The 13,638-nt window shown below is 44.9% G+C and overlaps 1 protein-coding gene across 16 annotated transcripts in view; it reads left to right on the top strand.

The window, feature by feature from the left end:
• The window catches only part of LOC110504742 (peripheral plasma membrane protein CASK), a 273,170-nt gene that overhangs the window by 84,353 nt on the left and 175,179 nt on the right, over window positions 1-13,638 (top strand). For all 16 annotated transcript variants that reach the window (XM_036975207.1, XM_036975191.1, XM_036975202.1 and 13 more), the window contains one exon: window positions 12,272-12,384. In XM_036975207.1, the coding sequence (XP_036831102.1) occupies window positions 12,272-12,384 (113 nt within the window). The remainder of the gene's footprint in view (window positions 1-12,271; window positions 12,385-13,638) is intronic.

Below are 13,638 nucleotides of genomic sequence, written 5' to 3'. Positions count from 1 at the left end.
AGGAGGGGTCAGGAGACACTGTGGCCCACTCCGAGGACACCCCCGGACAGGGCCAAACAGGAAGGATATAACCCCACCCACTTTGCCAAAGCACAGCCCCCACACCACTAGAGGGATATCTTCAACCACCAACTTACCATCCTGAGACAAGGCTGAGTATAGCCCACAAAGACCTCCGCCACGGCACAACTTAAGGGGGGGGGGGGGGGGGGGCGCCAACCCAGACAGGATGACCACATCAGTGACTCAACCCACTCAGGTGACGCACCTCCTCCAGGGACGGCATGAGAGAGCCCCAGTAAAGCCAGTGACTCAGCCCCTGTAATAGGGTTAGAGGCAGAGAATCCCAGTGGAAAGAGGGGAACCGGCCAGGCAGAGACAGCAAGGGTGGTTCGTTGCTCCAGAGCCTTTCCGTTCACCCTCCCACTCCTGGGCCAGACTACACTCAATCATATGACCCACTGAAGAGATGAGTCTTCAGTAGAGACTTAAAGGTTGAGACCGAGTTTGCGTCTCTGACATGGGTAGGCAGACCGTTCCATAAAAATGGAGCTCTATAGGAGAAAGCCCTGCCTCCAGCTGTTTGCTTAAAAATTCTAGGGACAATTAGGAGGCCTGCGTCTTGTGACCGTAGCGTACGTGTAGGTATGTACGGCAGGACCAAATCAGAGAGATAGATAGGAGCAAGCCCATGTAATGCTTTGTAGGTTAGCAGTAAAACCTTGAAATCAGCCCTTGCTTTGACAGGAAGCCAGTGTAGAGAGGCTAGCACTGGAGTAATATGATCAAATTTTTTGGTTCTAGTCAGGATTCTAGCAGCCGTATTTAGCACTAACTGAAGTTTATTTAGTGCTTTATCCGGGTAGCCGGAAAGTAGAGCATTGCAGTAGTCTAACCTGGAAGTGACAAAAGCATGGATTAATTTTTCTGCATCATTTTTGGACAGAAAGTTCCTGATTTTTGCAATGTTTCGTAGATGGAAAAAAGCTGTCCTTGAAATGGTCTTGATATGTTCTTCAAAAGAGAGATCAGGGTCCAGAGTAACGCCGAGGTCCTTCACAGTTTTATTTGAGACGACTGTACAACCATTAAGATTAATTGTCAGATTCAACAGAAGATCTCTTTGTTTCTTGGGACCTAGAACAAGCATCTCTGTTTTGTCCGAGTTTAAAAGTAGAAAGTTTGCAGCCATCCACTTCCTTATGTCTGAAACACATTCTTCTAGCAAGGGCAATTTTGGGGCTTCACCATGTTTAATTGAAATGTACAGCTGTGTGTCATCTGCATAGCAGTGAAAGTTAACATTATGTTTTCGAATAACATCCCCAAGAGGTAAAATATATAGTGAAAACAATAGTGGTCCTAAAACGGAACCTTGAGGAACACCGAAATTTACAGTTGATTTGTCAGAGGACAGACCATTCACAGAGACAAACTGATATCTTTCCGACAGATAAGATCTAAACCAGGCCAGAACTTGTCCGTGTAGACCAATTTGGGTTTCCAATCTCTCCAAAAGAATGTGGTGATCGATGGTATCAAAAGCAGCACTAAGGTCTAGGAGCACGAGGACAGATGCAGAGCCTCGGTCCGATGCCATTAAAATGTCATTTACCACCTTCACAAGTGCCGTCTCAGTGCTATGATGGGGTCTAAAACCAGACTGATGTTTCTCTCTGTCACCACAAACGTCTTCACCCCCCCCCCCCATCTCTCTTTCTACCCTTCGCCTCCTGCTGGACGTGACCTGTAAGATCCCAGTGAGACAGCACACACGTTGTTTTTGTTGTTGTTGTTATGTGTCTCAATAAAGCATTAGAATAGTTGCAGGTTGATCGTTCACTAATGAAAGCAGACAGACTCTATTACTGCATCAGTTTTACTGTCTCTCTTTCTCTGCTTCCACCAAGAGTCCCAAAAACATTAGAGCTCATCTGCCTAGTTTTACAATCATGTGCTGAGATGAGCTGGGCTGAGTAGGAATTTACAGTGTGTGTTTTAAGTGCCTAACCGTCGCTAATTACCAATCAAATAACCGTTAAATCGAAATATCTTTCATGTGCTCGCAACCTCAAAATGTTTCCCTTCACCAAGCTATTTATCCAGGAGCTCTGCCAGGAGTGTGTGTGTTTTATATTCTTTATTGCATGATAAATGTCCCTGTTATGCTCAGAGAGACTCTCTCTCTATCTTGCTGTCACACACACTTAAATGTAGACTTCGCTATACCTCTTCCTCTGAAGGTTCAGGAGTTTCTGTCTCTGTAACTAACTTCAGACAGGAGCAATTATACTCACTAACCCCCATCTCTCTCTCTCTCTCTCTCTCTCTCTCTCTCTCTCTCTCTCTCTCTCTCTCTCTCTCTCTCTCTCTCTCTCTCTCTCTCTCTCTCTCTCTCTCTCTCTCTCTCTCTCTCTCTCTCTCTCTCTCTCTCTCTCTCTCTCTTCGCCTCTCTCTATCTCTCTCGCTCTCTCCCGCTCTCTCTCTTCCCCTCTCTCCCTCTCTGTCTTTCTCTCTCTTCCCCCCTCTATATTACGCTCTCTCCCCCTCTCTCTTTCTTCCCCCTCTCTTTTTCCGCTCTCTATCTCTCTTCCCCCCCTCTCTCTCTCCCTCTCTCTCTTCCCCCCTCTTAGTCACAGTGGTCAGGCATTCTGCCACTGTGTACTCTCTGTTTAGGGCCAAATGGCATTTCACTTTGCTCTGTTTTTTGGTCAATTCTTTCCGATGTGTCAAGTAATTATCTTTTTGTTTTCTTATGAATTGGTTGGGTCTAATTGTGTGCCTGTCCTGGGGATCTGTGGGGTCTGTTTGTGTTTGTGAACAGTGCACCGCAACCAGCTTGCTTAGGGGACTCTTCTCTAGGTTAATCTCTCTGTAGGTGATGGCTTTTTTATGAAAGGTTTGGTGGTTGTAGAATTTATTTGGTGTTTTACGTACACAGAGAATGTTTTTGCAGAATTCTGCATTCCAAGAGTGTGCAAAGCTGTCATCAAGGCAAAGGGTGGCTTATTTGAGGAAGAACATTTTGATTTGTTTAACACTATTTTGGTTACTATTGTACATGATTCCATATGTGTTATTTCATAGTTTTGATGTCTTCACTATTATTCTACATGGTAGAAAATAGTAAAAATAAAGAAAAACCCTTGAATGAGTAGGTGTGTCCAAACTTTTGACTGGTACTGTATATGTTGAACAGGGTGGGGTTCAAGCTGCATCCCTCATGCCAAATTGAGTCAAAGTATTCAAAATATTGGGGAAGATGCCAGAACTGAGGATGACGTTAAAGAGTTTAAGTATAGCCAATTGGAATTTGTGGTCTGTATATTTTATCATTTAATTTAGGATACCATCCAACACTACATGCCTTTTTGGGTTGGAGAGTTTGTATTTTGTCCTGTAGTTCATTAAATGTAATTGGAGAATCCAGTGGGTTCTGGTAGTCTTTAAAAGCGGATTCTAAGATTTGTAATGGATCATGTATATGTTTTTGCTGTTTGTTCTTTGTTATAGAGCCAAAAAGGAAGGAGAAGTGGTTTATCCATACATCTCCGTTTTGGATAGATAACTCTTCCTGTTGTTTTTTGTTTAGTGTGTTCAAATTTTCTGCAGTTCCTTTGGCTTTGATGCCTCGTGATTGAGTATTACTCTGTTTAAGTAGACTGTGATTTTGCTGTGATCTGATCGGGGTGTCAGTGGGCTGACTGTGAACTCTCTGAGAGACTCTGGGTTGAAGTCAGTGATAAAGTAATCCACAGTACTACTGCCAAGGGATGATCTGTATGTGTACCTACCATAAGAGTCTCCTTGAAGCCTACCATTGACTAGGGGCAGACCCAGTGTGCGACGGAGCTGCAGGAGTTGTGACCCGTTTTTGTTGGTTCTTTTGTCATAGTTGTGTCTCGGGGGGAAGGGAATGCTGTCACCTCCAGGTAGGCCCCCTGTGTGCTGAGAGTGTCAGGTTCTTGTCCAGTTCTGTGTGAGTCTGTGTGTGAGTGCCTGTGTGAGTGTCTGTGTGAGTGCCTGTAAGAGTCTGTGTGTGAGTGCCTGTGTGAGTGCCTGTGTGAGTGCCTGTGTGAGTCTGTGTGTGAGTGCCTGTGTGAGTGCGAGTGCTTGCCAGTGTGAGTCTGTGTGTGAGTGCCTGTGTGAGTGTCTGTGTGAGTGCGAGTGCGTGCCAGTGTGAGTCTGTGTGTGAGTGCCTGTGTGAGTGCCTGTGTGAGTGCGAGTGCGTGCCAGTGTGAGTCTGTGTGTGAGTGCCTGTGTGAGTGTCTGTGTGAGTGCCTGTGTGAGTGCCTGTGTGAGTGCGAGTGCGTGCCAGTGTGAGTCTGTGTGTGAGTGCCTGTGTGAGTGTCTGTGTGAGTGCCTGTGTGAGTGTCTGTGTGAGTGCGAGTGCGTGCCAGTGTGAGTCTGTGTGTGAGGGCCTGTGTGAGTGCCTGTGTGAGTGCCTGTGTGAGTGCGAGTGTGTGCCAGTGTGAGTCTGTGTGTGAGGGCCTGTGTGAGTGCCTGTGTGAGTGCCTGTGTGAGTCTGTGTGTGAGGGCCTGTGTGAGTGCGAGTGCGTGCCAGTGTGAGTCTGTGTGTGAGTGCCTGTGTGAGTGCCAGTGCGTGCCAGTGTGTGCCAGTGCGTGCCAGTGCGTGCCAGTGCGTGCCAGTGCGTGCCAGTGCGTGCCAGTGTGTGCCAGTGCGTGCCAGTGTGCGTGAGCTTGAATTATTGGAATGGATTTTGTATCCTTAACAAATTACAGGCAGCCACGTCAAAATGATTACACCTGTGTGTGTGCTATGCGTGCCTAAAACACACATGCTATAGCAGAGGGTGAGCAGATTAAATCTTCATAGCGTCAGCAGCGTGATGTACAGAGGCACACTGCCCAGAGATGGTCAACCACACACACATACACACACACAGGCTGGAGAGCTACAGTGGCAAGAAAAAGTATGTGAACCCTTTGTAATTACCTGGATTTCTGCATAAATTTGACATAAAATGTGATCTGATCTTCATCTAAGTCACACAGAGTACTTATACTAATAACACAGTCATTATTGTATTTTTATTGTCTATATTGAACACATACAGTGGCTTGCGAAAGTATTCACCCCCCTTGGCATTTTTCTTATTTTGTTTTCTTTACAGCCTGGAATTAAAATGGAGTTTTGGGGGGTTTGTATCATTTGATTTACACAACATGCCTACCACTTTGAAGATGCAAAATATTTTTGGGGTGAAACAAACCAGAAATAAGACCAAAAAAATTAAAACTTGAGCATACATAACTATTCACCCCCTCAAAGTCAATACTTTGTAGAGCCATCTTTTGCAGCAATTACAGATGCAAGTCTCTTGGGGTATGTCTCTACAAGCTAATCATATCTAGCCACTGGGATTTTTGCCCATTCTTCAAGGAGAAACTGCTCCAGCTCCTTCAAGTTGGATGGATTCCTCTGGTGTACAGCGATCTTTAAGTCATACCACAGATTCCCAATTGGATTGAGGTCTGGGCTTTGACTAGGCCATTCCAAGACATTTAAATGTTTCCCCTTAAACCACTCGAGTGTTGCTTTAGCAGTATGCTTAGGGTCCTTGTCGTGCTGGAAGGTGAACCTCCGTCCCAGTCTCAAATCTCTGGAAGACTGAAACAGGTTTCCCTCAAGAATTTCTCTGTATTTAGCACCATCCATCATTCCTTCAATTCTGACCAGGTTCCCAGTCCCTGCCGATAAAAAACATGCTGCCATCACCATGCATCAATGTGGGGATGGTTTTCTCGGGGTGATGAGAGGTGTTGGTTTTGCGCCAGACATAGTGTTTTTCTTGATGGCCAAAAAACTAAATTTTAGTCTCATCTGACCAGAGTACCTTCTTCCATATGTTTGGGGAGTCCCTCACATGCCTTTTAGTGAACACCAAACTTGTTGGTTTATTTTTTTTCTTTAAGCAATGGCTTTTTTTCTGGCCAGTCTTCTCGTAAAGCCCAGCTCTGTGGAGTGTACTGCTTAAAGTGGTCCTATGGACTGATACTCCAATCTCCGCTGTGGAGCTTTGCAGCTCCTTCAGGGTTATCTTAGGTCTCTTTGTTGCCTCTCTAATTAATGCCCTCCTTACCTGGTCTGTGAGTTTAGGTGGGGCGGACGTTTCTTGGCAGCTTTGTTGTGGTGCCATATTCTTTCAATTTCTTTATAATGGATTTAATGGTGCTCCGTTGGATGTTCAAAGTTTCTGATATTGTTTTATAACCCAACCCTGATCTGTGCTTCTCCACAACTTTGTCCCTGACCTGTTTGGAGAGCTCCTTGGTCTTCATGTTGCCGCTTGTTTGGTGGTGCCCCTTGCTTAGTGGTGTTGCAGACTCTGGGGCCTTTCAGAACAGGTGTATATATACTGATATCATGTGACAGATCATGTGACACTTAGATTGCACACAGGTGGACTTTATTTAACTAATCATGTGACTTCTGAATATAATTGGTTGCACCAGATCTTATTTAGCGGTTTCATAGCAAAGAGGGTGAATACATATGCACGCACCACTATTCTGTTTTTGTTTTGTTTTTTTAACACGTTTATTATTTTTTTCTTCATCAATTTGGACTGTTTTGTCCATTACATGAAATCCAAATAAAAATCAATTTAAATGACAGGTTGTAATGCAACAAAACAGGGAAAAAGCCAAGGGGGTGAATACTTTTCAAGGCAGTGTAATATAAACATTCACAGTGTAGATTGGGAAAAGAATGTGAACCCATACGCTAATGACTTCTCCAAAAGCTCATTGGAGTCAACTAACCTGGAGTTGAGATTGGAGATTTTGGGTTTGCTATTCACAAGAAGCATTGCCTGATGTGAACTATGCCTCGAACAAAAGAGATGTCAGAAAATATTAAGAATTGTTGCCTTGCATAAAACTGGAAAGGGTTACAAAAGTATCTCTGAAAGTCAGTCTACGGCAAGACTAATTGTCTATAAATGGAGAAATGTCAGCACTGTTGCTACTCTGCCTAGGAGTGGCCATCCTGCAAAGATGACTGCAAGAGCACAGCGCAGAATGCTCAAGAGAATCCTAGAGTCAGCCAAATGCTTACAGAAGTATCTGGAAGATGCTAACATTTCTGTTGATGAGTCTACAGCACATAAAACACTAAACAAGAATGGTGTCCATGGGAGAACATCATGGAAGAAATCACTGCTGTCCAAATAAAGTTTGCAAAAGTGCACCTGGATGTTCCACAGCATTACTGGCAAAATATTCTGTGTACAGATGAAACTAAAGTTGAGTTGTTTGGAAGGAACACACAACACTATGTGTGGAGAAAGAAAGGCACAGCACACCAACATCAAAACCTCATCTCAACTGTAAAGTATGGTGGAGGGAGCATCATGGTTTGGGTCTGCTTTGCTGCCTCAGGGCCTGGACAGCTTGCTATCATCGACGGAAAAATGTATTCCCAAGTTTATCAAGGTATTTTGCAGGAGAATGAAAGGCTATCTGTCCGCAACTTGAAGCTCAACAGAAGTTGGGTGATGCAACTGGACAACGACCCAAAACACAGAAGTAAATCAACAACAGAATGACTTGGACAGAAGAAAATACGCCTTCTTGAGTGGCCCAGTCAGAGTCCTGACCTCAACCTGATTGAGATGCTGTGAAATGACCTCAAGAGAGCGGTTCACACCAGACATCCCAAGAATATTGTGGAACTGAAACAGTTTTGTAAAGAGGAATGGTCCAAAATTCCTCCTGACCGTTGTGCAGGTCTGATCCGCAACTACAGAAATTGTTTGGTTGAGGTTATTGATGCCAAAGTAGGGTCAACCTGTTATTAAATCCAAGGGTTCACATAATTTTCCAACCTGCACTGTGAGCGTTTACACGGTTTGTTCAATAAAGACATGAACAAATATAATTGTTTGTTAGTTATTTGTTTAAGCAGACTGTGTTTATTGTTGTGATTTAGATGAAGATCAGATAAAAAGCTATAAAAAGTTTTTCGAAAGGGTCCATATACTTTTTCTTCCCACTGTACATATTTACTGCTCATCTATCTTTATCTATAACCACTAGTTTTGACTGCCGCTTCTTGATGTAGTCAGTGATCTAGACGTGTGTGTGCGTGTGTGTGTGTGTGTGTGTGTGTGTGTGTGTGTGTGTGTGTACATTATCTCTGTCTCCTGGTTAAAAGCTGCCTCACTCAGTTCACTAAAAGTTCACACAGACAGATAGATGGAGAGAGAGAGATGGGTAGGGGTAGAGAGAGATGGTAGAGAGAGATGAGTAGAGAGAGGTTGGGAAAGAGAGATGGGGTAGAGCGAGATGGGTAGAGCTAGAGAGAGATGGGTGGAGATAGAGAGAGATGGGTGGAGGTAGAGAGATGGGGTAGAGAGAGATGGGTGGAGGTAGAGAGAGATGGGGGGTAGAGAGAGATCGGTAGAGAGAGATGGGGGGTAGAGAGAGATCGGTAGAGAGAGATGGGGAAGGGAATAGAGAGGGAGGGGTAGAGAGGGAGGGGTAGAGAGAAGGAGGGGTAGAGAGGGAGGGGTAGAGAGAAGGAGGGGTAGAGAGGGAGGGGTAGAGAGAAGGAGGGGTAGAGAGAAGGAGGGGTAGAGAGGGAGGGTATAGAGAGGGAAGGTATAGAGGGGGGGGTAGAGAGAGGGAGGATATAGAGAGGGAAGGTATAGAGAGGGAGGGGTAGAGAGGGAGGGTATAGAGAGGGAGGGTAGAGAGGGAGGGTATAGAGAGTGAGGGGTAGAGAGGGAGGGTATAGAGAGGGAGGGGTAGAGATGGAGGGTATAGAGAGGGAGGGGTAGAGAGGGAGGGTATAGAGAGGGAGGGGTAGAGAGGGAGGGTGTAGAGAGGGAGGGGTAGCGAGGGAGGGGTAGAGAGAGGGGGGGAGTCGATAGGGAGGAGAGAGAGAGGGAGACAGGGAGGGAAATGAGGAGAGAAAGAGCAACACCCACACACACTCTCTCTCTGAGGATATGTGAACTGTGTCATCTTTAATCAAAAACTGTGTAGCCTACACACACCTGAGGCAGGAGAGGCTCTGCTTTCCAAGGAAGGGGTGTGTGTGTGTGTGTGTGTATGTGTGTGTGTGTGTGTGTGTGTGTGTGTGTATGTGTGTGTGTGTGTGTGTGTGTGTGTGTGTGTGTGTGCGCGTGTGTGTGTGTGTGTGTGTGTGTGTGTGTGTGTGTGTGTGTGTGTGTGTGTGTGTGTGTGTGTGTGTGTGTGTGTGTGTGTGTGGACATGTTTCACTATTCTTCTGGGGACCAGAAGTTCCCACAACAGTAAATGAAAAATGTTGTGTCCTTGGTCCAAGGTCAAATGCTATTTCTAGGGGATTAGGGTTAAGGTTAGAATTAGTGTTAGTGTTAGACTTACATTAAGGGTTAGGAGCTAGGGTTAGTTTTAGGGTTAGAGTTAGGAGCTAGGGTTAGTTTTAGTGTTAGAGTTAGGAGCTAGGGTTAGTTTTAGGGTTAGAGTTAGGAGCTAGGGTTAGTTTCAGGGTTAGAGTTCGGAGCTAGGGTTAGTTTCAGGGTTAGAGTTAGGAGCTAGGGTTAGTTTCAGGGTTAGAGTTAAGAGCTAGGGTTAGTTTCAGGGTTAGAGTTAGGAGCTAGGGTTAGTTTTAGGGTTAGAGTTCGGAGCTAGGGTTAGTTTCAGGGTTAGAGTTAGGAGCTAGGGTTAGTTTTAGGGTTAGAGTTAGGAGCTAGGGTTAGTTTTAGGGTTAGGGTTAAAGTTAGGTTTTTAGGTTAGGGTTAAGGTTAGGGTAAGAGTAGTGGTTAGAGTTAGGGGTTAGGGTACAAGACTGTGCGTGTTTGTGTGCGTGCATGTGTGTGTGTTTGTGTGCGTGTGTGTTTGTGTGCGTGTGCTGTAAGCACTAGGACTGTATTTACGAAGATCTTACCCCTGTGCTACCTCTGCCCTCGTCTCTGTGCCACTGACAAACTACTGTGAGAGGAATGTGAGGGAGGGCAGTGGAAACCTTGTATTTACTAAACACCTCTCACTGACTGTGTGTTGGATAATACAATTCCCCATCATAGAATGATACAATATCAGAAGTGACTGGAGTTGAGATGGAACTGCTAAACTGGAACGCTGGGTAGTGTCATCACGAGCGGCACAGCGGTCTAAGGCACTGCATCTCAGTGCTAGAGGTGTTTCTACAGACCCTGGTTTGATTCCAGGCTGTATCACAACCGGCCATGATTGGGAGTCACATAGGGAGGCGCACAATTGGCCCAGTGTCGCCCGTGTTTGGCCATTGTAGGCCGTCATTGTAAATAAGAATTTGTTCTTAACTGACTTTCCTGGTTAAATAAATAAAACAGTCTCAAGGTCTTGTTGTGAGGTTGACCCAGCGAGAGGATTTTTACAGTGAGAAGGTTGACGAAGTCGGGGGATTTTTACAGTGAGAAGGTTGACGAAGTCGGGGGATTTTTACAGTGAGAAGGTTGACGAAGTCGGGGGATTTTTACAGTGAGAAGGTTGACGAAGTCGGGGGATTTTTACAGTGAGAAGGTTGACGAAGTCGGGGGATTTTTACAGTGAGAAGGTTGACGAAGTCGGGGGATTTTTACAGTGAGAAGGTTGACGAAGTCGGGGGATTTTTCTTGCCAAAGTGAGGCTTTTTATTTGGAAGGTGAAGAAATCATGTAGCCGGTGACTGTACACGTATTTACAAAAATAAATAAACAGGACGACCAACAAAAATGAGGCCTAATAAACTCAATCCTGTACCTGGCAGCATGCCAACCTGTTACCTGTCTGTCTCTGACCTGCAAACAAAGAAATGACCGAGTTTAAATACCCATGTTGCATCTGACCAGTGGCAAGCCCTTACACAATCTGTTCGATTAACATTCAAAGCACATGAATACCATACATACATGTTGAGATAATAAACATATGTCTTTATACCAGCTAAATCCTCCTGCTTTAGAGCATGAATACCATCTGGGAAATAAAATGTATGTCCCGTCAGGATAAGTTACTACTATTCAATAACTATGTGCTCGAACAACGCCCCATTTACATGTCAATTCTCTGAACAGGAAATTAACTGTGTCCGTGGGGTTTGAGGTCAAGGCTCAATACAAACCAGTCAAGTTCTTCCACACCGATCTCAACAAACCATTTCTGTATGGACCTGGCTTTGTGCACGGGGGCATTGTCATGCTGAAACAGGAACCGTTATTGTGCTGACATTGCTTCCAGAGGCAGTTTAGAACTCGGTAGTAATTGGCACCCCCTCAGGAGAAGACCAAGAGGGCAACTCGGACATCGGAAACAGCCTCCGGCTCGGGAACAGCCCCCTCTGTTGGCAAGTCAACCTCTAGCACCTCCACTAGGAACCGCCACACCTGGACCAGCCTCTCCAACGGATTCCTGGCTGGGTAGGCAGTGCTACCACGGCTGTGGGAAGTCCTTGATGGCACACTCAACGAGCTCAGCAGCCGCCCAGATCTGGTCGTCCTTGGCGTTCAGCTAGCACCACCAGTAATTAGCCGCATCATGCATCTCCACTGTCATGCTGCCGACCTCCATCTTGTTAGAATTTGCCTGACAACTTTTACTTCACTATATATTCCTAAAGAAATTACTCCATACATTTTACTTGACACCCAAAAGTACTCGTTATATTTTGAATGCTGAGCAGGACAGAAAAATGGTCCAATTCACGCACTTGTCAAGAAAACATCCATGGTCATCCCTTCTGCCTCTGATCTGACGGTCTCACTAAACACACATACTTCATTTGTAGATTATGTCTGTGTTGGAGTGAGCCCCTGGTTATCCATTCATTTAAAAAACAAGAAAATGTGGCCAACTGCTTTGCTTAAAATAAGGAATTTGAAATGATTTATACTTCTACTTTGACTTTTGATACTTAAGTCAATTTTAAACCAAATACTTTTAGACTTTTACTCAAGTAGTATTTTCCTGGGTGACTTTTACTTGAGTAATTTTTCTATTAAGGTATCTTTACTTTTACTATGAGATGTTAATGTGGTCTGTCCTGTATAAAGGTATGAGATGTTAATGTGTTCTGTCCTGTATAAAGGTATGAGATGTTAATGTGTTCTGTCCTGTATAAAGGTATGAGATGTTAATGTGGTCTGTCCTGTATAAAGGTATGAGATGTTAATGTGGTCTGTCCTGCATAAAGGTATGAGATGTTAATATGTTCTGTCCTGTATAAAGGTATGAGATGTTAATGTCTTCTGTCCTGTATAAAAGGTATGAGATGTTAATGTGTGCGTTCGGTCATGTGCAGGGGTCCATTCAGTGTGGTACGAAGATGTATCAACAGAGACGCAGGACAGCAGTTTGCTGTGAAGATCGTAGACGTGGCCCAGTTTACCTCCAGCCCTGGTCTCAGCACAGAGGGTGAGAGAGCACACACACACACATACACAATTTATCCTTCTCTCCGTTGTGTGTGGATGCTGATGGTTATAGAGGCAAACATGTACACACTATCAGCTGTCTGTGTGTGTGTGTGTGTGTGTGTGTCTGTGCATGCGTGTGTGAGAGGTCATCCAGGGTGAGCTGTGTTGGATCATTGATCTCCAGAGAGAGAGATGCTGCACAATATGACCGCACGGCAGGGGTCTATTGGACTCGTATGAGGAAACTTTAGATTTCACCCTCCCTCTCAGGGACAGGCACGGTGTCTGTGTCTGTGTCTGTGTGTGTGTGTGTGTGTGTGTGTGTGTGTGTGTGTGTGTGTGTGTGTGTGTGTGTGTGTGTGTGGACATGTTTCACTATTCTTCTGGGGACCAGAAGTTCCCACAACAGTAAATGAAAAATGTTGTGTCCTTGGTCCAAGGTCAAATGCTATTTCTAGGGGATTAGGGTTAAGGTTAGAATTAGTGTTAGTGTTAGACTTACATTAAGGGTTAGGAGCTAGGGTTAGTTTTAGGGTTAGAGTTAGGAGCTAGGGTTAGTTTTAGTGTTAGAGTTAGGAGCTAGGGTTAGTTTCTCCCTCTGATCTGGTACTCCTAATAACCCTTTACCTCCGCGCCTGAGGTAGAAACTATCACACAAGACATTTTGATAGTTCAGTTTTCTTTTGTAAAAACAACCACAAAGAGCTCAGTGAGTCGTGAAATTATGTCTGCACGAAGCACTAGACTCTCCACGCTGACCTCCGAGAGAGAGAGAGAAAGAGAGAGACAGACAGACAGACAGAGAGAGAGAGTTCTATCTATCTGTTCTATCTGTGTTTTAAGAGGGGAAGATTGCAGGGTTCAATCTCAGTGAAGTCCGTGGCCTGTAGATACTATAGCTTCCACCTCTCAATATGATTTATCTTCCTTTTCTTGGCTCAAGCATGCACATTCCTATCCACCCACCCACCTACACACACAAAACACACACACACACACACACACACACACACACACACACACACACACACACACACACACACACACACACACACACACACACACACACACACACACACACACACACACAAAACACAAAACACACCACACACACACACACACACACACACACACAAAACACACACACACACACACACACACACAAAACACACACACACACACACACACAAAACACAAACACACACACACACACACACACCAATACACACACACACACACACACACCAATATA

This window comes from Oncorhynchus mykiss, chromosome 3 (assembly GCF_013265735.2).
Source record: "Oncorhynchus mykiss isolate Arlee chromosome 3, USDA_OmykA_1.1, whole genome shotgun sequence".
In the NCBI taxonomy this organism is placed as follows: domain Eukaryota; kingdom Metazoa; phylum Chordata; class Actinopteri; order Salmoniformes; family Salmonidae; genus Oncorhynchus; species Oncorhynchus mykiss.
Note: the sequence above shows the minus strand (reverse complement) of the source record. Positions and strands in the feature narration are given on the sequence as shown.